At 38.5% G+C, this 26,946-nt stretch overlaps 2 protein-coding genes across 2 annotated transcripts in view; both read right to left on the bottom strand.

The window, feature by feature from the left end:
* Positions 1 to 4,713, bottom strand: part of exp (expansion) — a 119,442-nt gene extending 114,729 nt beyond the window's left edge. Inside the window, exon 1 of the mRNA XM_089594507.1 lies at positions 4,533 to 4,713. The gene's annotated coding sequence lies outside the window, so the exon portion shown is untranslated. The remainder of the gene's footprint in view (positions 1 to 4,532) is intronic.
* LOC149374224 (uncharacterized) overlaps positions 1 to 24,643 on the bottom strand; it is a 56,882-nt gene extending 32,239 nt beyond the window's left edge. Inside the window, exon 1 of the mRNA XM_089594816.1 lies at positions 24,615 to 24,643. Within this exon, the coding sequence (XP_089450942.1) occupies positions 24,615 to 24,643 (29 nt within the window). The remainder of the gene's footprint in view (positions 1 to 24,614) is intronic.
* Between the last annotated feature and the right edge of the window lie 2,303 nt (positions 24,644 to 26,946).

The raw sequence follows: 26,946 nt of genomic DNA, 5'->3' as shown, positions 1-26,946 counted from the left end.
ATAAGAGCGAGAGTGTATAACAAGAGAATCAGCCCCGACGATCGTATGGAGCGAAAACCACTTTTCCTAACCTACGAGTATAGATATACGTATACGTACATGTGAGTGAACGAGCCAATAAATAAGCGATAGGTATGTGTATATGGGTACCACAGGCTCTTGCTGGAAGCAGCAGTACACCGGTTTAACTGAGTAACCCATAGACACATCTCGTCCGCGTTCCCTGACGCCGAAAGAGGCTAGTGTGTTATAACATATACTGTACGCCTCGAGCAGGATATACATAGGGGGATTGTACGATGCCACAGTTCGGAGAGGAGCTTGGCTGTGTAGTGCACCTATTTTTCCCTCTTGTCTTCTCTTCTTTTTTATTTTTTTTTATTTTATATGGTTTCATTATTCGCGACTCTCCGCTCCAGTGCAGTGTGTTGTCTTTCGTTTTCTCATCCACGCGAAACGATAAAATGCATCACCAGAGCTCTCTCACGCGTGTATCTTTCAATTATTTTTTTTTCCTTTTTTTTTTTTTTTCATTTGTTGTAAGCTTTTGTTTTTCATGGGTTTTTCAGTTCGAAGAAGGTGTTTCTTTGTTCGCTCGTTCGGCTCTTGTTTTCTCGGATGGCCGAGTGTTATTTAGAACGTCGAGAGATGCACCGATTCGCCAATCGATTTCGCAACTTTGCACACGTGTCGTGCTTGAGAATCGAGTGCGTAGGCACAATATACCATTCATCGAATGTTCCCCCGTGAATGCGCGTATTGTGCAATATTGTTAAAAAAATCAATAGAAATTCCAGCGAAATAATACAAAACACGATTATCGTCATCACCGAGCGTGCATCAAATTCTGCAGAGTATCCGTAACGATCGGTACTACAATTTTCGCCTCGCCGTATCGTATTATATACAGCTCAATAGCGAGAATGGGGTGGCTTGGAAAAAAAAAAAAAAAAAAAAAAAAAAAAAAAAAAAAAAAAAAAAAAACACAGAGGGTACCAATGCAGCACCCATAACTCCAGCCAATGAATTAACACACACACACACCATCAGCATCGGGGAGAGCTGTTAACTATGTATTATTCCCTTTCCGCACTTGCATCGTGCCTATATACTTAAACGCCTCGACGGCTCCTCGTGCGGTTCCCTTATAGAGACGAGTATAGATAAAAGAGAGGCAGGAAGCGTGCCGGGGAGGAGGTGCACGCGCGCGTGCTTCTATGCCCACTCTCATCTTCCTTTCCTCCAGAAGGGGAGTTATAAAGCTATTGAGGATAACGATGCCGTGTGTGTAGAGGCGTACAGGTATCTTTATTTGTGGACTATATGAGTTGAAAAAGGTGAAAAATCGGGTAGTCGGTCGGTCGTCGCTAGAGAGGTGGACAGACATATCGTGTTGTGCTCGTACTGTATGACTTTTAAATAATATTCAGATAATAAGCAATGCAGAAACAGTTTCCGGATCAATTTATGCACTCGGTGAGAGCACGACTTGGAATCACTCGTACAAAGTCATAGAGGGAAGAAATAAGGATATCGGTAAAAGGGATCGGTTTCCTTCTTGTCTCGGTAAACAATGTTGGCAAGGGAAACGAAGAAAACGAAAAAGCAAACAAAATTTTTTATTTTTTTCACAAAAATACACAATTATGTTTTGTTTCAATTAAAACGTTTGTGTAAGGATCTGAAACATTTTTTTATTTTAAACATACAGAAGTATACGTTTAATGAAATAATTGTACTACATAATAAATATGTATATTAAACAAAAAAATTAAACAATTAATGGAAAAAATTAATTATTAAAGTCATTACTGGTAGTATTAGAAATAAAGCCATTTTTATATAAAATATTTGTACACACATTTGTATTCATGTTAGTTAATGCGTAACAGAATGAATTATTATTTAATGAATAATAAATTTAATGATTATTTGTCAAATAAAAATTTTTAATGGTTTCGTTTACGGGTTTTAGTTGTAGTTCAAAGTATACTTTTTTAAGCGATAATTTGAGAATTTTTAGTTTAAACATTTAATTAAATAAATATTATTTTTATCTCAGTCTTAACTCTTTTATTTGATTATTTTGAGACGTGTATAAAAAAATATTTGTGTTCATTAATTTAATTAATATTTCAGAATAATTCTATCGACTATAATATTAAATAAAATATAAATGTATTAAATTATATTAAATAAATTTATCATCCTTCAAATAAAATAATTATTGCTTAAAAAAATATTTACGTTAATTATTGATTTACATCGAAATTACATGTATCGAAATGAACAATTAATTATTTGGAACCAGTGATTATTTGTTTTTTACGGACTGTTAAATTTTTGAGTTACATATTAAATAAATCTCATTTTAAAAAAAATTTATTTACTTGGTCATGCTTTACTTTGCGTATTTCTACTCAATTCTAACGAAAGGAACCGTTTTCATCAAAGATACAATAACAGACAAGTTAATGACCCATCGAGAGTTTGGCCTTATATTCCTGGTTTATTAAGCAAAGAGAAATAAGAGATCCAGCCGCCAGGCGAGCCAATAATTTATCATCGTCGTTGTCGTACTGTAATTATGTGGCTCGTAAGTGTACGTCACATGTTTCGGTGGTGGCGTTGCGCTTTTTACGTAGGACGATCTTCGCTTTTATACAGAAACACTTTAAAAATCGAGAAATAATACTGAAACGACGACAAAAAAAGACACAAAGTAAAAAATTCACCGAGTGGCGAGCGCGTACGTACATGCATTACATACCTACATAAAACCATAAAATGTGCAAGCGGCGAGCAATCGTAAATTCTGCAACGCAACGTATCTCTCTCTTCTCCTCGTTCCTTACGCATTATATAAAAAACATTTTAAATAAACAAAAAAAAAAAAAAAAAAACAGGAATGAATCTCCCGAGGGATTAAATACGGCCAGTATTGTGTCTTCTCCCTTCCTCCTTTTTCCATGCAAAAAGATACTGCGTGTATCCGTCTACATACGTGCAAAGACGCAAAAATGTGCACAGCTGTCAAGCGCATCGCATGGCACGCTGAAAAGTCCTACCGAGTATACCATATACATATGCCCTGCACGAGAGACCCTCGCCCTATTGTAGGTCGGGGAGGGATGATTTATTCGAGACGAGAGTTTATGTATATTGAAAACGTCATCGTGTCCAAGGAGTACGATGCAGTGGGTTGGGATTGCGGGAGGACGGAGGGATCAAAATGGAATGCGAGAAGATGATGAGCGAGAAGGTGGTCGATCGACCGGTAAAAAATCGTTTATTAGATAATCTCTGCACCTAATCTGATTAAACGTGGACGATGATGGTACATTCAAACATGGGAAGGTTTTATCGAAAGCGTTTAGTCACACGGACGGGCTGATTCGGATGATGTTACAAGAAGAAGCGGAGGGGGAGGGCATACCGTTGCTTTGGTCCTAATTATTGACCCACTTATATTTTAATTGACTTACAGAGTTTACCAACTTGCTCGAGTCATCTCATTAAGAATTTAATTCCGGACGGCCAACTAACGAACAATTACTGTACTTGTTAACATATTCCATCATCGTCGTCCAGAGCGTCAACTGGCATTGTTCGACTATTGCTATGAAGTTCGATTCATCCAATCAATTAAATAACGGTACGCGTCAAGAATGTAATGCATTCAATCGATTGCCCCTATAGTCTCGTGTGACGAAAAAAAAGTTGAGTCAAAATTCATATGGATACAAGGATACTGAAAATAGGGCAGGACTATGGAGTAATTTTAAAGCTAGGAAACTTTATCGATTATTATGATCCATACCATCATGAAAAAAAACTTTCACTCCAGAGGTACTTTTTATTGTGTCACTGTAAAGATTTGGAGATTTTCACTGCATGTTACGCAATTTAACGGTAAAAAGTACAGTGGCTCTTTTTCACCGTGTGTGACTAACAAAATGAGCGAAATGTTCTACAAACCCGTTAAAAAAACATTTCTGATTTAAGTCGCGCCAGACACCCAGTAAGAGTTCGTAATACCCTCTAATACCCAAAAATTACCATCTCAATGAGACGATGACGATCGACCAATCACCCAACCATTAGCCCGCGACACTTTATCCAAGCGCCCCCAAGACTCCATTATCCTATTTTTCGATTTCATAACTTTCCCGACCAACTGCACAGCCGGCGGGGCAGGCGGCAAGCCGCGCAATCCTCGCCGTCATCATCGTGATACTGCCGTCGTGACACAATCTCTCGATTTCCACAAAAGCAAAGAAAAAGAAAGAAAAAAAAAAAAAAAAGAAAAGCGTGGGCGTAAGCAACGACTACAACACGTTGCGGGCGTATACTTATCGAACCGAGAATAAATAAAATTACGTGTCCATTGTACAGACACAGTTGCGAAACTCTACCAAATTTTGTTTTTTATTTTGGTTTTTTTTTTTTTTATTGGTTTCTCTTTATAAAAGTCAGGCATTCTACCGAGGAAGAGTGAGAGAGAGAAAGCGTAAAAAAGCGGGTCGACGCACCTGCTACTACTACTCCGCTTCTAGTGGTCCTTTTGCTCCTTGGACTCGCTGTCCCGAGAGTCTCCTCCGCACACTTCTCCTTTTGCTTCTTTTTTTGTCTCTTCGCTTATTCAAGTCCAACGACGGGACGCTACGATCCTATTGTACTATGTAAATTTACACAATCAGCTATAAAACAACAATAAAATCTGCACTCCAACGGTATATCAATTTAAATTAGCATCGAACAAAAATCACTGTACATCCATCTATCTCTTCTAGCAACCCAACAATATTCATTACCGAAGTTGACCGGATAACGACATTATCAGGAAATCATCACTCAACACTTTGGTGTTGTTGCTTCAATAGTTAACGAACATAATCAACATCAATTTGTTGATTGTTAGCGAACAATCACTCGGTTTCTGTCTTACGAAAAAAAATGTAAATAAAAAAATAAAAAAATAAACAATTAAATGAGTAAAGTGACACTAATTTTGTAGTACGAGTACAGAGTTTGCACGGGAGACCAAAGGAAAGTGAAGCTGGTACAAAACACCGTTGCACTCGCAGGGGTTGAAAAAATTTGTTTCCCCCGCACTTGTTTTTCGATTTTCTTTTTTGTTGTTGTTGTTGTTGTTTCTCTTTTTTTTTTTTTTCCTACCTACTTTTCCACGCACAACCCCCCCGACACAGTTGCCCAAACATGCACTATTTTCTTTTAAATCCTTGGAATAAACAACGGGATACAGATCGTAGTGGCGCCGAAACCGTACCGATCTCGAGTCGCAAATCCGCGCCAATGCCACGGAAACGTGCAAGAAAGATCCGCGGCTCTCTGCGGCAAGAGGCAAACTGAGCCGCGCTTCCAAGTCCTCTCCTTAGCAAGGTGGCTCGCTGTCGCTGCTCAAAGGAGCCGGAGGAGGAGAACCAGCAGCCTTGTAATTCTTCTCTCTCGCTTCAACGCTCGCGGTTTCTCGTCTTGCGCGCAGCCACATACATATATACCCACTCTCCCATGGTGAATGTAGTACGACACACACTCGCCCTCCACACCTACATACTCGTATCTCTCTCCTGATGATATGTGTACACCACCTTTCCTCTTTGCCTTTGCACACACACACACACAGCGTGCAAACATGGGTACTGAAGAAAGTGAGCGTGTGGAGGGGTTCGTTCAAAGAGATCGCGCATGCGCCGTTACTTACCGATCTCTCGATCTTTCTTTTTCTCGCCCTTTTGATTCGTTTCTCTCTCTCTCTCTCTCTGCGCTGCTTTTGTTTGTACGTAGGCATGTTTATACTTATATTTATACGTACGTGAAATAGGACAGAAAAGTAAGTGTAAGCGCGCGGCCTTTGCAGAAAATCACGGGGAGGAGAGCGAGAGCATTCGAGGGAGTGGGTTGATACAGCTGCTTGATTTTTTTTCCTCCTACGATTACACGCGAGGCACGAGGAAAAGGCCTGAATGGTACGTTTAGTGTGGACCCTACGGGCGATGCGTGTTCGATAATGTCGTCTTTTGAAAACAATACCCACGTCTGTGTCTTTGTACCGATGGCTATGGGGTCGGTATGCGACCGGTACGGTTGATTATAGCCGAGTTGTGTCTTGGTCGTACAAACATATGGTAAAGTTGAACGACAAGGTTGCGTTGTTTCACGGACATTTTATTAATAAAAAACCATACTCGTCCCAGATTACTGACCGTTAAAGGTACGAACACCCTTTTTTTTTGTTTATTGGATTCCATCAACTCTACAAACCTTTCATCTACCCTTAATATCCAAAACACGTATGCCTAATGTTTTGAAAAAAAGCTGATTGGCACTTCTTTGGTGAGTTTGGTCCATCAGGTGTCACATTTTATATGTCATCACTAGTTCTACAACCACAAAATACGTTTAAAAGGCAATGTGCAATAATGTTTGGAGCATTGAAAACATAGAGTTAAAATTTGCAGTCATTGGATAACTATTTTGATGTTGATAAAGCTAGATGTCATAAGTAATAAACCAAAGTGTGGTGAGTTAAAACAACATGAGATTTTTCCTTTGACGATTAGTGACATTGCGAAAACCCATCCAAATAAGGATAATATGCCAAAAGAGAGTTTGGCTAAAACGTGACAGGAGAAACTATTGTAGAAAAAATGAAACAGGATATAATGACCGTGATGCAATTAGACCATATGTTTTTTTTATGATCGAAACACGACATGGTACCTGCGTTATCAATATTACGTCTGATGGGAGGATGGGGGGGGTGGGTGAAATTTTTGTAGGTCGACTTTAAAAGAGAACCGGTTCTTCAGACGTTGGATCGTGAGTGATGCATCCGCATAACTTAGAGTCTGTCAATTCCGCGGCTTATTTATTATCAACGCTTGCGGAAGCTATTTGTACAAAGAACGAAAAAAAATAAATAAATTTTGTAACATCACTTTTCAGAGCGAGTTCTATCGAACGAACGAATGACATAATTAATGAATGGAAAGAAGGACGGGGGTAGGGGGTGCAGCGATGCAACGTCAAACTTAATAATGGCCCATTGTCAATGCGATCGATGCGATGGATCTTGATAAATATCGAAAAGTGTCGACTCGCTCCTCGATCGGGAGGGTTATGCAATCAGGAAGTCATACACACACACACACACACACACACATTAATAGTTAAAAGTACTGATGGCTCTATTTAATGTGCTTGACAAATGAAAATAAACCTTTACATACGTAAATCTCTAACGTAAGGGTATTATATATGGGTGTGAGTAGAGTGTCACCTTTATTTATACGTGTATACCAACTACTAGAATACAAGTACTTGAGTTCAGGTATACAACCATGTTGTAACGTATGATCGAAAGCAGAGTCTGGCGGTGAAGGTAAAAGGACATTTAATATACGACAGTGTTGAGAGCCCCTTAATAATAATTATAATATACATACCCGTCGATTCAGTTGCTAAAGAAAGATGAGAGAAAAATTATTCAACTTGTGTTTCGAGTGGCAATAAATTATCGCTAATATTTTAAGATTAAGAAAAAGTTGACGACACAACAGGTACCTTATTTTTGTTAAAATATATACACGTTTATTCAGTATTGGAGGTACAGTGTTCAACAATAAAAGGTACGAAAGAGACGTGACACGGTGCAGGACGACAAATGGCATACATTTCGGGTGAAGAAGACGCGAGAGAGATGCCATTACGTTTAATGTCACCTAATGACATTTAATTTCAGGAGAAAGGGGGAGAGATGCGAGATTTTGTAGGCGGCTACCGCTTCGGGGCCTCGGGCTTTGGGGTCTGGACGTGGCTTATTATGTCAAAAGTGAAATATACCTCCCCGCCCTTTATCGTGTCTCGGGGTGGTACCCATGCACGTGCACAAAAGCAGTACGTATGTACGGAACGGATGGCGGAGAAAAAGAATTGATAAAAGGGACGAGGGCAAGAGTGAAAAAAAAAAAAAAAAAACAGCGGGTGGAATGAGGTGGACAAGCTAAAGGGAAAAGAAGAAGAGGACGGGGAACGGTATACGTACACCATACGTGTATACCGGACTACTGACACCGCGTGTCTTTCTTGGACTACCTCTGTCACGCTTCTTCTTTTTCGGGACGTTGGCCCTCCCGAGTACACCTTAGAAGATGAAGGATTGGCCTCGCCTGTTGTTGTTTGCTGCTATGCTGCTTTTATATAAGTACTATTTTGGGCGAAAGCTGGACGTGCACTATGCTCTCAAAGTTAATCCAATTCTTCGCGGAATATCAATGCGTTCGAGTTAAAATGAATTTCTTCTTCTTCTTCTCTCTTTAACATTTTTCGTTAGTATTGAGTTGAGACGTGATGCGTCACTACTCACTGTATGATACAAGGATAGCCTCGGTACCTTTTCTATTTGTTTTTGCGCTAATTTTTAAAGTGTATTATGATGTCTAGAACAAATTTTGGTTTAATTCTTCGATTTCTAGTTAGATTGCATGTGATTACCAATTATTTCGATGTGAAAATTTATTGGTTTACCCTGAACTCGAGCAGTACTTCCATTACTTGTCAGTTTTTCAATATTTATCCTCTCCTACTCCATGGTTGCCTCGACCTCTACAACGGCGAGTATTTCCAAAGATTTAGTAGATAAAGACGAGTTTGGCCGGACAAGCAGTTGGTAAATACGTAAATTTGATTATTTTGGGAAAAAACTTTTTTTTTCTCCGTTTCAAAGAAAGAAGAAGAATCAGTAAAGGATGATGACAGTTGGAAAAAAATGCCGCTATCGCCTTCACTTGCGTACAAACCCAGCATCCGTAACAATCGAGCAAAGTGTGTCTTGAGGTCACGAGTGTCGATCTGTCGTTGCGCCGATAGCCATCTTACTTTCATCGACCATCATAATCGTACCTGCCCACAGATATCAATTACATCGAGCTTTCTTTTGCTGTCCAGAGAGTGAATCGTGGATTTTAACGATAAAGAATCGACAAAAGGACGTAAATGTAAAAAAAAGTCATGCACGAGTGGCCGAAGGGTCAGACACACGAGCGCCGAGCGGGAAGAAAAAAAATCGCAAAGTTCACCACCGACGACAACCAAACGAGTCGAGAGGCTAACGAACATATCAGCTATTTCACTGCTGAAATTTTTCAAACTCATCCTTGGGAGAGTACGAGCACTGCGCACAGACGCGGTGATGTGGATTTGTACGGAATACGCGTACGCTCGTTCGTGCAGCACCTCGGAAATTTTCGCACCGCTCCCTTCACGACTCGCTCACTCGCGCTGGCTGTTATGCAACGACACTTTTATTTCAAATGCACGTGGAGATCGCAGGGTTTGTGGGTGTATACGAACTTTTCGAAAAGATTCTTTATCGCCGAGGCGACTGAGCGAATAGTAAAGATTAAAGCGGAGAAAAAAGGGAAAGGGTTGATTTATAGGGTATTTTTTTCTTTTTTTTTCGAGAGAAACCTGCCTGGGGGAACTTTAAGGAGCCTGGTCTAATTTTCTAGAGTTGCGGCCTCCCACAGTGTCCGTGTGTATTTTACGATCGAAAAGCCAAGGAGAGGACTTAATTCCGTGGTCGTTAGAATGGCGCTGGGATGAATTTTATGGAGTCGAGCTGATGATGGCGCGGCAGCGAGGATTAATTGGCTTTTCAGAGGATTATTGGGTCATAAGTCATAGGGTACGGAGACGTTGTAGTTTCGCGTGTGTGTGTTTTATTGAGAGACGTGACTGTACACGTGTGCATCTATTTTACGTTCGGGAGGGATCAGAGTGGGCACAAAACAAACACGAGGGACGATTAGGGGTATAGAGAATCCATTAAATCGTTTCGTATTTTCGTGGTGGTGTTGGAGAGGGTGGTGGCGTGGACTTGTGATGATGGGATACACATCCATGGGAATGAAGGTGTACGTTGGTACAATAGATCTTTGGTAGATATCAATGGTGGAAGGGCGCCTCCCGTCTACAGAATTTAATGGCAGTTGTGATTTTCACATCGATTTCTACGTAAATTTTTTTTTTTTTTTCCGCAGAACTTGCATGCATACACGGGTATTTTCTTTTTATTTCTTTTCACACATTATGCAGATTACGTCCCGATGGACTCATGAGAACCTCATGAATTAACTTTATGTAAAAATTGTTTATTCATGCAATGATTAGGTGACTCATTTATTTATAACCTTTACTTGCTTATTTCATTAATTAATTATTGTTTGATCGGTTTATTTTTCCCATCTGTTTCACACGTTTACATTGTATGCTTTAGTTATTCAGGGGCTAAGGTTATAGAGTTAGGGTGTTGGAGGTAAAAATTCGGGGTTACAAATTATGAGCTCAAGAAAGTAAAATAAGTATATCCAGATCAAGATTTTTGAGTTACGAAGTTTAAACATGTATTTATCATAAGGTTACATTTGGTTAGGAGGTTGTGGGATCAGGGGGTTTTAAGTTAATAGACATTTCGAGGTTAAACTATCATGAAAAAACATGTGCTCTTAGCAGTTGAAAAAAAGGAAGGTTCATTTATTGAAATTAAAAATATTTAATCAAGACCAAAATTGATAGCCACAAGATTATGTGAATCCTGTGATAAATTTCTAAAATATCATACTACTTCTTTAAGTATATAACAGGAGTTATTCAAATTTTCAATTCATCAAAGTGGCAAAATTGATTGCACTACAGTTATTTATACGTAATAACCACGTAGAGTATCTCATTGTGGCGCAACCATAAATACACAATGCCGACACACATAAAATCGGATTTGAATAACTTCGTTTGAAGAGTGGAGTGTTGTGTATACACAGTCGAGTGTTTTTACACTCCATACCATTACCACCACTACTCGTGGTCTCTCTTGTTTTCCCACAGTAGCTGCAGTAAATGTATCAAAGAGCGCATCTGAAGTGAACAGCTGGTCCCACACTTTGAGTGCAGAGTATGTAGAACGAAAGTGAATTAGCACAAGCACAGCAACAATATTAAAGTAGAGCTAATCACATGAACGAGTAAATGTGAGTTAATTTCTGTAAGCTCCGAAATGTGGTGGCATCATCGTGCAGCGTCAGTGAAAGAGTAGGAGCTATATTATATACACGTACGGTGGTAAGTCTGAGTATTTATAATACAAAAGTAGCGAGCATCTTCCACGGAAAAATAAAACCGTCACCTTTCCCCCCTCTCCCTCAAAGTCGCGGTTTTATAACTCTCGCGTACGAAAGATATGCCCTTCTCTCTCTCTCTCTCTCTCTTGATTTTTTTGTCCGTAGGGACAACGTTCCTCTCTTCTATTATATTCATCGCCGTAGCCGCGTACACCAAGTATTTTGGCTGAAATTTGACGTATAAGTACTTACAGATAAGTGGTTTTATTTGTAGTTAGCAACTGTTTTTTTTTCGTTTCTTTTTTTCGATAAATTTTCACAAGGCACACTATTAATGTACCCATGGCTTTACTACTCTTTTCCCACCAATGGCTTCTTAACACATAGAAAGAGCGAACGCACCAAAGTAGTAGAGCCAAAAAAAGTATAACAATAGAGATGCTGAGAACGACAACGCCTAATCGTATCAAATTGATTGTTGTTTATAAATAAAAATACGCAAAAAGCCATACCAGCGGTTTGAGCTCCTATTGTGTAATACCCAGTCCAACTGACGAATTTAACAGTATTGACCCATCAAACGAGCGATCACCGATTCACGATAACATTATTTGGCCCACACGCAGTGTGAAAAACCATGTTCCATTATAGGTGCACACAAAAAGGACGAGAGAGCAATCCTTCGTGGTGTGTATTATGGTGTAGGTATAGTCATACACAGATGGCCACATATAGGAGCGTAGGAGAGCGTACGCCAATTATTTAGTGCGCACGAGCGCGTCTTTCGTCCTTTCACTAATCTCTCGCGCTTTTCTATCTCCTCCTACTCCCACTTGACTTTTACTACCTCTGCTACGTTATGTACAGTACCAATACGTGTATATACATGCACACATAATACAAGAATTGGATTGCGCGATGCATCTCCCCCTTTTTACGTGAGAGGATCTCTTTTTCTCTCCCCCTCGTCTCCTCGGCGTATGCTACGAGAATTCATGTAAGACAACTAAGGTAACCGAGTACGAGCGCATCATCGATTATGTGGCGAGGTCGTCCCATCTCTTGAGAGGACGCCACATGTTGCCTCGACATTTTCACTTTTTTATCACCATGCTCTTTAAAACTAGTTTAGTTTAAATATTATGCAGAAAAGAAAAATTATGGGGAACTTGTGAAATTTTTACCGAAAGTAAGTAATGTACATTGAGAGTGTCTGGCTTGTATATTAAATAAAAATTGGGATATCAGCTTTTCATACCCTTTAAGATGCTAGTAATTCTTGTTGGAATATATATTGTAAGGTAACATCCTGAACGACGCCAATGGTAGGAACCCAATAATATTATGAACTTTCAAGCGAAAGGATATAATCTACAAGTGTGTTTCTGCACAGTAGCCTGGGAGCTGCAGTAGATTAGGAAACGTATAGACAGACAGACGGAAAATAAAGGGAAGTAGATAAACCTCAACCGACCATCAGATATACGTGCATATGTATGCTAGTGCACCTACTGTATACGCAAATGGTACACAAGCAAAGAGATTATCCAAAAATGGGGGTAACATAAAGTCTTATATATATAGCTATTTTGTCCCAACTGATTAAAGAATTGTAAAAACTTCCTAGTGCTGGGAAAAAGACGTCTTAACACGAGCTATCATCTAAAATTCAATCTATGACTCGTGCAACTGTAAAAAACATAATATTTTGTACTTTTTATCGCGTGATTTTTGTAAAAAAAATTAAAAAATGTGCTGAAAAATGTGATACATATATAAATGAATGTGCAATGTTTATTAATTTATTTTACACATCACGCTATTGATCAGTGGAAACATGTACACATGTACGCGGGTGAGCTTGTCAAAACAGAGAGGAACCAACCATATGTTAATATAAACAAAAAAAAAAGTTGTCACTTGTCGGAAGCGCAAGTATGGCTCTCACCTGGTTCAGGCCGAGCACGACAGGTTTTTCGTCGTTGGCGGCAACGTCAGAGAGCCTCCATATACGCACACCGCCACAGAGAAAAAGACTCTCTTGACGACGATTAATTCGGACGTGTTCACTCGGGAGGCCGTGTGAAGCCATCCTGGCATTTATAAATTGTGATTATTCTCTGCCAAAATGCGTGTGCGTATAAATATAAGCTCGTCTCCGTACCTCGTCCCTTATTTCTTTTTTGTGCTCGTTTCTCCATCCCCTCCACTTTGATTCTTGTTTATTTTTACGAGCGCACGGATGTAACGGGGTTTGAGGAGAAAAGGAAACGTAATATACGGCGAGGATACAGTGCTGTTGCTTATGTAATTGTGCTGGAATTTGCATACATCGATTTTTCAAGATTACCGTGAGTATCGAGGGAGGCAAGAACGAAAGAAGAATTGGTTGGTGCTCTCACTCCTCCTCTCGAGATGTGAATGCAATAATACGGTTAAAGTTTTGGGTAATTTAAGTGTGTCAACGGGGAGTTATAATATTGTTGCTTTTTGATTCGAGATTTTTTTCTTGTGGGTAAGGGACTCGAGGTTTTGCTCTTATTAGGTGTTCTGGTAAATTTTTAGAGACGATGAGTTTACTATTATGAATTTCATCGAGTTCGATCTAGTTTATCGAAAATTTTTGTTAAATAAATAAAAATTTGATTCGTAAAAAGTTATTATACCCAAAATGCAATCACGCATGTTTGTTTTCTCCTCCTCGATTTTTCATTTACCTTATTGAAAAAGATGCTCGCGTGTGTACGTGAGCCAACATAAAATGTCAAACTGGTAGAATCTGACGTACAATATGCGTTTTTTTTTTTTTTTTTTAATTCGCTTATGAATTATTCAACGAATGACGGTGAAAGTTTCAATAACGATGCTTTCGTTACCTTACGAGTCGTCTTCATGTCTTTCTCTTCCAACGTTAAGGAAGTTATACGACGATGATGGCTTCCCATTTTGTTGATTTTAATATTTTAATATTTATTGCCCCGACAAGCTTGACTTTTATCAAATCTGGGAGAAAAAAAGTTCACAAATTGAAGTTACACTGATGCGTAACTATGAGCGGTAAAATAGTTAATAGTTATTCTGAATAAATTGGAGGAAATTTTTCAAAATACAGCACCTCCTTTCAAAAATCAGTCCCTCCTTTTCTATTTCCAGGCCAAGCTTACTGACATTATACGTCCGGTCTATTCTCTTGAGTATAAGGAACAGTTGCTCAACACAATAATTATAAGTTACACGCGAAACACACGGTTAACGAAGTAGCTATGATGCCCTATAAACACAAAAACAGTAAAAGAGAGAAAGTGATAATGAACTAATTTGACTCAATATCAAGAAAGTAAAGGTAATACAAATTTAATAGCATAGACATCAATAAAAGCTCTAGGGCAAAACACTCTAAGAGAAAATCTTGTATTAGTATCTCAAAGACATTAAGGTAGTAGTAATAGAAGCACAAAATTAGCTACTAAGAGATATAAAATTAGGTACATCAAGATGTAAAAGCAAACGTTGGAGATAAAAGGGAAAGAAATTTAAATACCAGACGGAAAAATAGCCTACAGACATTATCATTTATATGCACGAAAAAATTTTAAGGTAAAATAACGCAAAGTGAATAATTACCATCCGGAAACAATGAGGCACGGAAAAGCAAAGATATTGATCATTGAGGATTTCATGATTTAAACCAAAATAAAAGGTTAAGATGAGTTATTGAATAAAAAACAAAGGATATAATTATAAATAACAAAAGCATATGACTTTATAGAAGTACAAATATCTAGACATTTACTAAAAATTTTTTTACTGAATCATAAACATGAAAACTTGAAAAATTTAGCAGAAAAAAAGATAACTCAAACAGATAGAATGTTTCTTTAAGTACAAATACGAGATTGAAGAAAATCATAAAAAAAAGAAATAAACAAATATAAGAAAATTATCAGAACAATTTCCATACCTTTTGCCTGAATCTTCACTCGTTGACCAGAATAGTCTCGTTCTCAAATGCGAAATTTTTTTTTTTTACTGCAGTAATTGGCATCTGTACTAATAAGTACTAATACTCGTAGAAATAATTAAGTTTGGTATATTTTCAAACGCAACTGCATTCCACTATTATACCGATTAACTCGCACCATACATATAAAATATAAGCTCTTTACAAGTTCGAGGGAATGCATAGGTACACGATATACATCAATACGCATTTTCCCAGTCCTCTGTTCAAACTCGTATGAAATATCAAAACAATCTCTTACGCCCACATGCATATACACATTACACCCGATACCATCAGATTCTCTTTTCTTTTATCTGGAATAAATCACAAAGGGTGAATTTTTAAATTACGAAACGGGTTTACTTCCACGTTCATCAATTCGCTCTTTCTAGATTCGCAGAGCTACTCCAGAACTTTTGCTTCTACGTACTCTTACCTCCTCTTTCCCTCTCGGTGCTGTATCCACTATCACTTTTATTGTATCACTTGCTGTGGATGCCTTTCAGGATGGATCTGCCTGTTTTACCACGCCTTGCTACTTCTACTTTCCTTTGTCCTAAATTATCGAAACATTTAACGGTAGTCTTAAAACTGAATGTTGAGAGACACTCGAGTCTTGAAATTGTAGGAAAATTGGAAAATTCGTGAGTATGATGAATAAGTGTCAGATATGAATTAGGGTGCCTTCAAAATGAGGAGGAAAAAAGATTAAACGTCAGGGCAGCAGCAGCATCTTCTTAAATCAGTGCTAGTGTATATCCTGGAAAGGGACCAGTACTTCAATTCATTGCAGACAGCCATCACTTTAGTTTCAACACGTCTCATTTATTCCTTACGCTAGCTCAACAGGTCCATCTGCATAAAAGAGATGGTGATTAATGATGTCTCACGGCATTGTCGTCCCGGCATTCTCAGTACGGACTTGTACATTTAATGTTGTTGCGTCGCGTCGCGAAAACGAGAAGTGGAATTGCTCGTGGAATGCAGAGCGCGTGCATTAATTTCCCAAGGGGCTATTGTGGCATCCTCGTTATTGTTGTAATATTGTCGCCATTACCTACAATATTAATCATTCGGGTGTGCTTCTTTTTCACTTCATTACTCTTTTTCCTGATTTACGATTTTTCTCGCTTTTATGCTCAATCGTTCGCGCCTCGCACATGTGTGTATTTATATATGCATCATCGGCTCAATAATCTCAAGTATTTCCATTGTGCGGTGCGCAACAATGCTGAGGTTTCCAATTTGCGTAATGTGTATTTCACTACTGGCCTATGGGCGTTTGCGTATTGTGACTATTTGATTCTTCTCGTGATGATTTCATCTTCATTGTAACACGCGTTGCTCGGCATTTATGCAACTTGAACCATGAATTTTGCAAAATAAGTTAGCACTTTTAATAATAGAGTCTGATAAACAAAGTAAGTATCGCTCATGTCGATTTTTAAGGACCTCGTGTGTCCTGAATGTGATCCATAAATTAGCTCTGAAGGAGTACTCACCGAGTAGTTGTATAAAAGTGCGATTGGTCTATGAAAACTATAATTACTGTATCTAAAATTCGTTTAGATTGATAAAGCCTAAAAAGAAGTACATATTTGTATGTACTGTTAAGTTTCATACAATAGTGGAGTGTATAGAAATATTGCACAAAATATATGCAGTACCAACATGCAAATAATATGTTCATTGTTTGTTATGCAGCACTTTCTTTCTCATCCCGAAAATTGAGCCAAGTATTGGCGCATTATTGTATTGAACAATCGTCAGTTAGACCTGCAGATGACAATCTAAAATCTTTGAAGCAACAGCAACAATAAGACAATCAAAATTCAAATTGAATCGTCTTCAAGTCGAGTATTGCAACGATACACCTCAGCCAATAAAAAAACAACAACAATAACAACAACAACAACTACACGGTCAACAACACAAGCAGGTGTTATCGTAATCAGAACACACGCATCTCCTAACAAGTAAAGTTGCAGTACAATAGCGCCATAACAAGCTGTACTGATTGTTATCATTGGGCAATAAACCAAAGCTTGTGCTCTTGGGCTTGAAAGGAAGGAAAAAATGAGCGGATACCCATAGACGCAACATCCCTAGCGCAAAACGCAACAAAGTACGGCAAGTACGAGCATAGACATCGGCATTGGCTGTATCATCGAATTAATTTAGCGATTTGTCACCGGAGGGACCACAGCACGGACAAAAAGCCGCAGAGAATAAGAAGAGGGGACTGGTGGTGCCGTAGCTTCTTCTAATCGCGCCGTGCCATCATCGACACTCCACGTTACCCTACACATATACACTTGCACGTGGTACAAGTGGAGTCGCTAAGGTGCCTGGAAAGCGTACGTACAGGTATCAAGATATGATCGGGACTCTTTCTCTTTTTCTGATATGTCCCTCGCGTGAATTATAGACTCACATGGGCACGAAAGTTCGTGTGTGGCGTGGAAAGGGTGGACGGTAGGTGGTGCTCTTTTTTTCGTTGTTTTATTGCCGATCGGACAAATTCATTCGATGTATTACGTATGATTGGAAAAGAAGATTTTGGAAGATGTCAATAGAGAATCTTTACTTTCTTTTGCAAGTTTTATAATTTTTGCCAGATTTGTATGTGTTCAATTATTTAAATGGTAGCATTAGTAAGGGAGATGATGTTTTTCATCCATTAAGCTCGATATTTCCTTAAAAATTAATTTACACATGCAAACCGTAAATGTTACAGCACGAGCAAGGAGAGAATAAAATTTTACCACGCAGCTGTCTATTGTACCAATACACGATGCTTGGTGTATGAAGCCTCATTGATTATCTCGACTCCACATCGATGCAGCCTCTAATTCTGTTGCGATGAGCTTTGCTACGTGTATATAACGTGCACTATGGGTGAAGTTATTTGCTAATTTTTGTTCCTAAGGTGTGTTCACGATCGTCTGTACTGGAATGCATGTATAGTATATTTGACACGATGTAACTTAAATAGTTACTTAGTCACTCGACATTAGCACTGGCTAATCAATTCAATCATTTCGTATTTTTTTCAACACGTATGCCACGTCTGCGTGAAAATAATCCAATAAAGTCATGCTGTAATGTACGTATCTCCCAAAGTAATTTCTCTTGATTGAAGTTTGAAATTCATACTACAAAGTATCAGTATTACCAATAATTATTTTTAGTCTCATTTTTAAGATAAAACATGGTAGGTACACAAGTCAAATTACAATGGAAGCAAAACTTTTTAACAAAGCAATCATTTTCTCAAGAAGTTGTTGAATTTTTTTAGCCACCAAGACACACATTTGAAAGTACAGACAAGAATTATTGGTAAAATAGTGTACTTTGCTTTTAATGTAATCTCGTAAAATTTCTGCATGACATTGGATTCTTCATTCTCTACGAACAGCTTTCTTTGCAGGAAAGGAAAACAAGAAAAGCTCGTCACATCGGTCATAACAACATGTGTATATATAATAAAGAGCAAGTACTCTAAATGCTAATACAGATGAGGCTCACAGGAAAAACAGTAAGTACACATAAACGTCCCGACGACAGCTGCTCCGAGCACCGCGATTTATGATCCGTACGATCGGGTATGAATTTTCGAGCCTCCCCTTCCCAGATCTCTCGACGTACGGGATAGGCTTTCTATATTTTACTGCTCATCGGCTTCTTATGACATAAGCACCAACAACGCGAATTATGCCCGATTAGTTCTCTCATGTGTACAGGAACCCGTATCGTTCGTCTCTCATTTTTCCTCTTTTTTTTATTTTAATCGCTGTCAACTCTGGTACTTACTTCAAAGCTCTTTATTGTACCGCTTATAGGTAAGCTTTGCTTCATACTTAACATTTCGTCGACTGAATGACCAACGCGAATAGTTAATAACGAGCATATTTTTGTTTTACTTTTCGCATTAAAAGATTGTGTGGGTGTACGGTAACGACGTCGATATATTCTTAAGGCTAAGCAGAGGCTACGTTGGATCGTTACCCACGTTGGTTTGTACTTAAGTCAGGCGCGGACATCGTTATGTTGTTGGTACGTAGTTTGTCCCTCCCTCTCTCTCTCTATTTTGATAGAGGTTACCCGTTAGTGTTATCAATGGGGTATTTAAGGTTTTGTTACTTACCTTTCGGAATATGAATCGCAGATTTTCGATTAAATTATTGGTATTATTTTCACGCTTTGATTCGACAAGTTATTATAGAACGTAGAACCTTTTTTTGTTTGTTTTTGTTCAGTACAAGGCAATGTTCACAGAAAGATATTTTCATTCAATTTTTCGAAAGTTAATTAAAAATGTATAAAAAAATTTTGTGCTGTAGAGTTTTCGTAAAACACGTTTGTTTATCAAGTGTATTTTGATGAAATAATTTAAATGCCAAAAAAAAGTTTGAGCAAAAGAAGAGGAAGTGGAGAAGATGAAAATTCATCAGTTCCTTGATTTATGTACGCTCCCCTGCAGCAATGGAAACAATCGTCAAAGGTAATCCACATTTGTACATACTCTTACAAGCACCGTCACGTTTTTATGGTATCCAAGTCTGCCCAATTTTCCCTTTGCACGTCATCAATTAATTTCTTTGGATTTTTTTGAAAACAACTTCTTTGCTACGTTACCCATAAGTACAAGCCAAGCTTCCCCAGTGTAGGTGGATGTTTTACCACTGTGCTGGCCAAAGGACAAGCGCCATAAGATACACCCCTACCAGCCTTTCAATCAGACTCTAGTCCAGGGCGTATAGCATATATTTATATACGGATACGCTCACACGGATCACACGGTGGAGTAGGGTATGCACCAAGTATTGCATCGAATAGAGTATAGAGAAGACGAGGGAGAAAATTGAGTCATGTGCGTCTAAATTTTGCGAGCCCACTTTTCAATCTTCGTAAATCTCGTCACGCCACTGCGCGCGTTCTTACTTACATTTTATCGCTGTTGGTGCACATGTTTTATCTTCAACCCTCGATATTTTTCTTTGCTGTCGTGCAAACAGGGAGGAAAATTCTCATTCCTCGTTTCGAGGTTTTACGTCGCAAGTAAGTGTCGTCACGCCTTGACACGTGCGGGTTATTATGACATTGGACCGACCATAAGCCAGTGCACATCGCGAATGTAATACATCCGTATTTGCGAATGTATCCCTGCACGTTTTAAGGGTTTGTACCTTTATCTCGGTGCTTCATGTCGAAAAAAGTTGGCGTGCATGTTAGCTTCCACTGCACATTATTGCTCGTAAATATAATATGTTGTGTTATACAAGGTATGACCGAACTCGCACAGCAGCTAGAACTTCAGAAGAAGCTTGAGCTTTTACGACTTTAAGAGAAAGAGAGGATTTTGAGGAGATATTGTTGTGCATGGGAGGGACATTTTTAGTATGTGGGTACTGTAGTTTAAAGCCAATTAGTCCCTAGTTTATTAGTTATTTCGTGATGTCGGGGTGAAGATGGGACGTTACTGTGATGGAAAAATTAGGGCGAAGAAATAATTTTTTGCTAATAATCGATATCCAAATGAATGATGATTATTTGTATCTCATTTTGGATGGATTAAATAAATTTCAAGGTATACAATAGAATAATGAAAATTATTTATCACACGAGTACACATGCGCTTTCGTCATAATTATGAATTGATAAGGTGTAAGTAATTTAAATTGGGATGGAATAAACAAATGATTTACCAAGTGTGTAACTGTAGGTACATTGGAATTAAATCAAAGTATAGACGTACCCGTAAATAATAGCAGCGCCGGGAGAGTAGAAAAAACACGCCTTCGACATTTAGATCCAGACACTTGAAACGTGGAGGAGGAAAAAAAGCACCTACCCCTCCAAGAGAAAATCTAAACATCAAACTATACACCTACTAGAGTACACGTGGCTTGGAGGTAAGAAGGTACGTACACTATCACACGTGTTGTAGGAACAACCACAACAACAAGTCCCACGCCGACACCTTACGTGCATGTGCATCTCACATCAGACCCACGTAGTTCTGAGCCACATTAAGACTACGTGTACCACATACTCTATGGGAAAATCCAGCGTCGGTTTCACACTTTTTTGCCAAACTAGAGTAAGACAGCGAGTAAAGCTAAAAGAATCTTGGGCCAGTGCTAGGCTTGAATTGCGAGTAACGCAAATTACCTGGGAAATAACAGCAGCAGCTGTTCGATCAGCTCCCGACCGGCCTCCTGGATAATTAGCGTACGGCTATCTGGTCTTTTTTTGTACTACTTTGGCGGTTATTTCTGTATTGGAGGTGTACATTACATGACATAGCACTTTATCGAAGGTAGGTGGTTTCGGCTCCTTCGTATATTTGTTCATGCAACACTTGCTGAGACACAACGAAGGGCCCGGTATGGCTGTTATGAATATTCATACGTACAGAGAGAGGGTAAGTGAGTATGTTGTTGCAGTTGTTACCTCTAGTGTTGAACAGCGCGTGTTTTCTCGCGGCTTCTATAATTAATAGGTTGTTGAGGATTACGTGTGCTTCAATCGTTGCTTCAACTCAGTAATTGGTTGTTGCGGTAGTCTATACACTTGTGATATTCTACAATGTCGCAGCTGTTTATAAAAATTTTTTAAAAAATCCGCTTAGTTAATATTTGTGTGTTTGAATTTAATTTTGGATCGTACAAAAGTAGATCAGAGTTTATTGCTTCTTTTTTTGTAATTCCGATCTATTTATTGTTTCATTAGATAATTACCATCGAAAAGATAAATTAATAAATTTTTATTAATAACTCTTTATCTTCATGATTTTTCAATTCTCTGTTCTTGTGTCTCTCGGTTTTTCCCGTAACGATGTATCACTAAGTACTGTTTTATTAATCTGTCTCTTGTGTACCTATCTACGTTTAAATCTTTCAGTCTCTGTAAGACACTGTTTTTATTTCTAGCTCTGGTAATGTATATTTCTGTCTCTACATTTTTAATCTCAATACACCACTTTTTTGGTAGTGATAAAGGATTTCAAGTGGTTATTTAATATTAGTTTGCGTTCTGAATCTCTTGTATCCACATTCAAAAGGCTATGCGTCCATATAGTCGTAACTATATCTTTGTATCCCTTGAAAATTTAAAATATTTATTTTTTATCGTAATGCACGTGACACAAAGTATTTACTGCCCGCGTGAATCTGTCAAATTATAGCGAAATAGTATGTTCACGTGCAGATGCTTTTTAACATGTACATACACCCCAAAATATCAAGAGATCTCGTGCGTTACTTTTCAACCTATCGGGTATAACGCCGTATGTACTGTGGCATCATAAAGAGGAGAAATCGACTGGATGCGGAAATGCTTTTCCCCAGTTTCTATTAAGTAAACGCATGTACTCGGGAGGAAAATAGGGAGCAGTGTTGCTACTGCTATACTACAGTGAACGTAAAGATTAATTGGGGATGAGCAGTTGAAGAAGATGGAAAGTGAAAAGAGAGAGAGAGGGGGAGATGCTCCTGGCAGAGAAAACTGGTAATCTTGACGCGTCGTTTAGCACCACTTACGACTCACAAGAGAGAATATATTTTTTTTTTTCGGTAAATTATGAGTAAATTATATTTTTCGTGTTCTAGTACTTGTTTCATTGTTTCATAATGTGGGTATGACTAAAAATGTATACATATCACACAGATGTGTACTTACTGCTTATCTCAAGAGTTGAAGGTTACTTGGGTTGCAAAAGAGAATATAAATACTCAATGGAGTCACCTGAAACAAAGTAATTTAAAGTAATAGTTAGCTTATGATGGATAAAAAAAGCAGCAATGTAATTTACGTATGTATACATTTGAAATCATGAAAAAATAGTGTTAAAAATAGTCTGATCGGATTCAGAACAATCAATTTAGGTTTTCAAAGATTATTTATTTATTATGTAAAGAATCTGTACAGTAGAAAAAACTTGCGAGATTTTCATTTTATTATAAGATAAAAGTAAAAAAGTAAAGCTTGCATTTAGAGGACAAATTGTTCAAATCACAGCTGAGAAGTTCTTGCTTTTGGTCGATAAAAAATCAAACGGAAGTAAATACATGCCAATGTCACGAGAAGCAAATAAAATAATCGGAACTCTCTAAGGGACTCTACTTCTTCGGGTCCCTCTTATTTTTATTTCTCTTCAATAAGGGTAATAAAGGGTATGTACAATATCCGAATCTCTCATTGCGTGCAATTTACAAGTCAGTCTACAGTGTGCAGCTCAAAAAAAAAAAAAAAAAAAAAAAAAAAAAAATCAAAACTCGTCCCACTTCCGTAGTAAGACTCGCACACGGATTGTACATGCACCGAGAATGCATGCAAATATCATCGGAACGATGTTGTTACCACGTGTGAATGTACGCTTGTATGTGTGTATGCGCTGTGTCTCATACTGGTGGTCCACGTTCGCAAGAGTAGTAAGTACGGCTCGATATAATCGATCCCGGAAACGATCGATCATACACGTAACCGCGCGCTTCCAGCTTCTTCACCCTACCCTTATTTAATTTGTGTGCATATGGAGTTACTACACGTAGTCCTTAGGTTTCTTACGATCTCATTCGTACGTGCATGTATATATTTTTCCTGTTCATGGTAAATACACGCACGAAGATTACCCTTACTCGCAGGTAAAATTTTCAATGTTAAAGATAAGAGAGATGAGGAAGGGTAGGGAATTCCATTATAGGCAGCAAAAAGGTGAGATAATGTGATACTAGAAGAATTCAGTTCGGATTGGGATTTCCTAGCTTCAACTTGCTACACGGGACTGTTACGCATACGTTTGAATAAAGTGATTAGCGATAAATATTTATCATAAATATTTCCCTACGTTCAAAAAAATCTATAAATCTGTTTAAAATAACTAATTAAAAAATTTTAAAAAAAGACAAAAAAACAAAATCATTCCAATATTTTATGTAGTGAATAAACGTGTACATGATTGATAAATGGAATCAATGAGGATCAAAATACATGATCGGATGATAAATGATCAAAATTAAAAACAAAACTTTGTTAACTTTTTCGAGATCGTGTATTTTACTGTATTTAAGATGCGTTAACTATTACGTATCAAATATTTGTGGGAAACAACAATTCTTCGATACGTACGTGTGTAAATTACAAAGTAGTTTGATAAAATGTCGAGTAAGAATGTGTTCCAAGACCAAAAAAACCATCGAATTCTTTTGGTATATACGTAAGCCCAAGGCAATGCTGCTCAGCCATTATCTAATCTCAAGCATCCAATCATACACGAAGATACAAAAGAAACAAGCGTTGACCAGATAACTACGGCTATTCGTGAATTTTTCGACATTTAATCGCCCTCGTGAAGCCCCATTCAACAAAACAAGGAATGTATTGCCGGTCGCATATTGCACGAAATTGCTCGTGGAAAGTCGCATATCTATCTTATCCTTGCGTTAATTTTTTGGCAGCGTACGTACCTTGAGAGGCCCACCATTTGCAGATCCATTGTGACGCCCAACTTTATCGCCACTCCGCGACTGTCTTTATTGTTGCTCTTTATGTCAATTTTATCTTGTCGAGGAGGGAGAAGGTGGGATTTAATATCGGAGGTGATGGGTGAATAGCATATTGTTGAACCAGGAAGTGGGGTGGACTCTGGGATCGTACGTATATCCACATTGTGTGAGGTGTGATAAGTATAGGGTGGAATTTTACAGATTAGATGGTTTTTTTTTTGTTTTTTTTCTTAATCAGTACCGAAAGTAGAATTTTATTGCTTTCGATTGTCACCATTGTTTCACGGAGACGTTATAACAAGTATGACAATGTACATTCTGTAATTTTTGCGCAAGTATACGTTTCAGAAATTCAAGATAGCTAATAAAACTTTGAATACTCTTTAGTAATCGCTTGGATCAAAATAATTTTTGTCTAGTAACATCTATAAAACGAAATCCCCCCGTTACTCGTACATATTAAGTATGTTATCAATGATTGTCATCGACTCAAATTTTTTGAAATGAAAAATTCTCTTTTCAAGCGCTTAAAAAAAATGTGACGAACATGAATACTATTGTGGAACATTAGTTGTCATTTACACCATAATTAGCACGATGTGCGCGGGAATAAATTTACACAGTCTCTCATACGTAAAAGTTCAAGGTCATCTATGAAGATTTCAACGTCTGTGTTTAGGTTGTACATGAGGCCCAAAATATATATACATATGTGGATGGAAGAGAGTCCGAAGCCGCAGTGGCATCAGCCGTAACTTTCACCGAATTTGCATCGCGGGAGTAGAGCATAGGTATAAATACAGCCCACGACGAGGCAAATAATTGCCAATCTCTTTCATAAAGGAATAACGAAGACGATTTGTGCTTAAGTATATATCTGTGCGCGTATAATTAGTATGCGAGTGAGGAAAAAGGGTGTGGGTTATTGTGGGTGTGACGTACATACAGGCTGTTCCTTCGGAGAAAGCGAGAGCAGGTTGAAGTTGTTCATTCGTTCCGTGCCTGCGTGGCGCTGCCAATATTTTACAACCCCCAATCCGTGTTAAATTTTATCGGAGGGAATTAGCTTAGGCAGCCACCACAGAAGCTCATTCTCACCCTTTTTTTCATAAACGCGTCCATGCCTCGAAGAAAATAGGCGACGACGTAGCACACGAAGGATATTGGGCGAAAAAGGATATGCGTGTCTAATGTGGACTTGACTCCCGGCCATATGACGCAATTCAAGCAATTTTTTTTTCTCCATGAACTGTTTTGTGACCCAACTATTCACAAAACTAACTCTATCGATGATGACATTGCAGCCAGAGAAGAAGAAAAATACAAGCCATTCTCACCTCCATCGAATGAGAGAAAGAAATAAGTACAAAGTAGGAGCGAAAGAAAGTAAAGGAACGACTGAAGAATCCGCACGTGTGCGCTCGCGTGCTGATAAAAGAGTGTGTTACATCTACCATATTCCAACTGCGTACGTTTTAGCAGCGTTACGTTATGTACTGTTACGCACGTACGTGTCACGTGGAGTGGTGGTTTTCGTACATGTACGCGGGTAAACTTTTTATTTTGCTAACGGTCCACCACATTTTTTCGTCTTCTTTTGTCTGACCGTCCAGTCGTTGCCGCGCCCACTTAGTCGTGTATGGATATATAAACTGTTGCCACAGTGTAAATATGATACAGTAGCCGTATCCAGGAGTTGTGCAGACCAAGATTTTATTTTTATTTTTTCTCTCTCAAAAGGTGGGTCTTCCAACAAGCTCTTATTTCCTTCCAGGATAAACCTTGCGATCGATTTTTCGGCGTCTTCCCGATATCGTAATCAATTTGTCTGCTCCTTATTTTTCACAGCCAACAATCCCGAATTCCTCGAACGAGAGTTCATTCACCACAGTCGAGTACCAAAAGAAAACAGTCCACGTTGGCCTTTAAAACGCAACGTCATCATTCGTCTCGGCGTGACCACGGGACACGTGTTGCGCGGTATGCATCGATACGGCATGAAATTGCGGGCCCTCGAGTGTGGCGAAAACCAGGGCTCCAGGGAGAACTTGGGGATAAAAAAGGGAAGAATGAGTCGTAGGTGGAGCCTCAACAGCACACACGATTCGTAATGCTGTTTTTTTATGCGACCCAGGGGCCTTTGCTTGCTTTTATCTCCTGGGATTCTTCGCGAAAAGTGCCTTTGTTGCAAAAAATCATGAGACATATTACATGACATACCATTAGCCCCCATGGTTGTAATGATCCATACCAACTTCATCATGCTCAGTCTGTATAGCTACGACGATCGTTA

Source organism: Copidosoma floridanum, unplaced genomic scaffold (assembly GCF_036245765.1).
Source record: "Copidosoma floridanum isolate Cflo_tuat_1 unplaced genomic scaffold, Cflo_Japanese_pri ptg000021l, whole genome shotgun sequence".
NCBI lineage: Eukaryota > Metazoa > Arthropoda > Insecta > Hymenoptera > Encyrtidae > Copidosoma > Copidosoma floridanum.
Note: the sequence above shows the minus strand (reverse complement) of the source record. Positions and strands in the feature narration are given on the sequence as shown.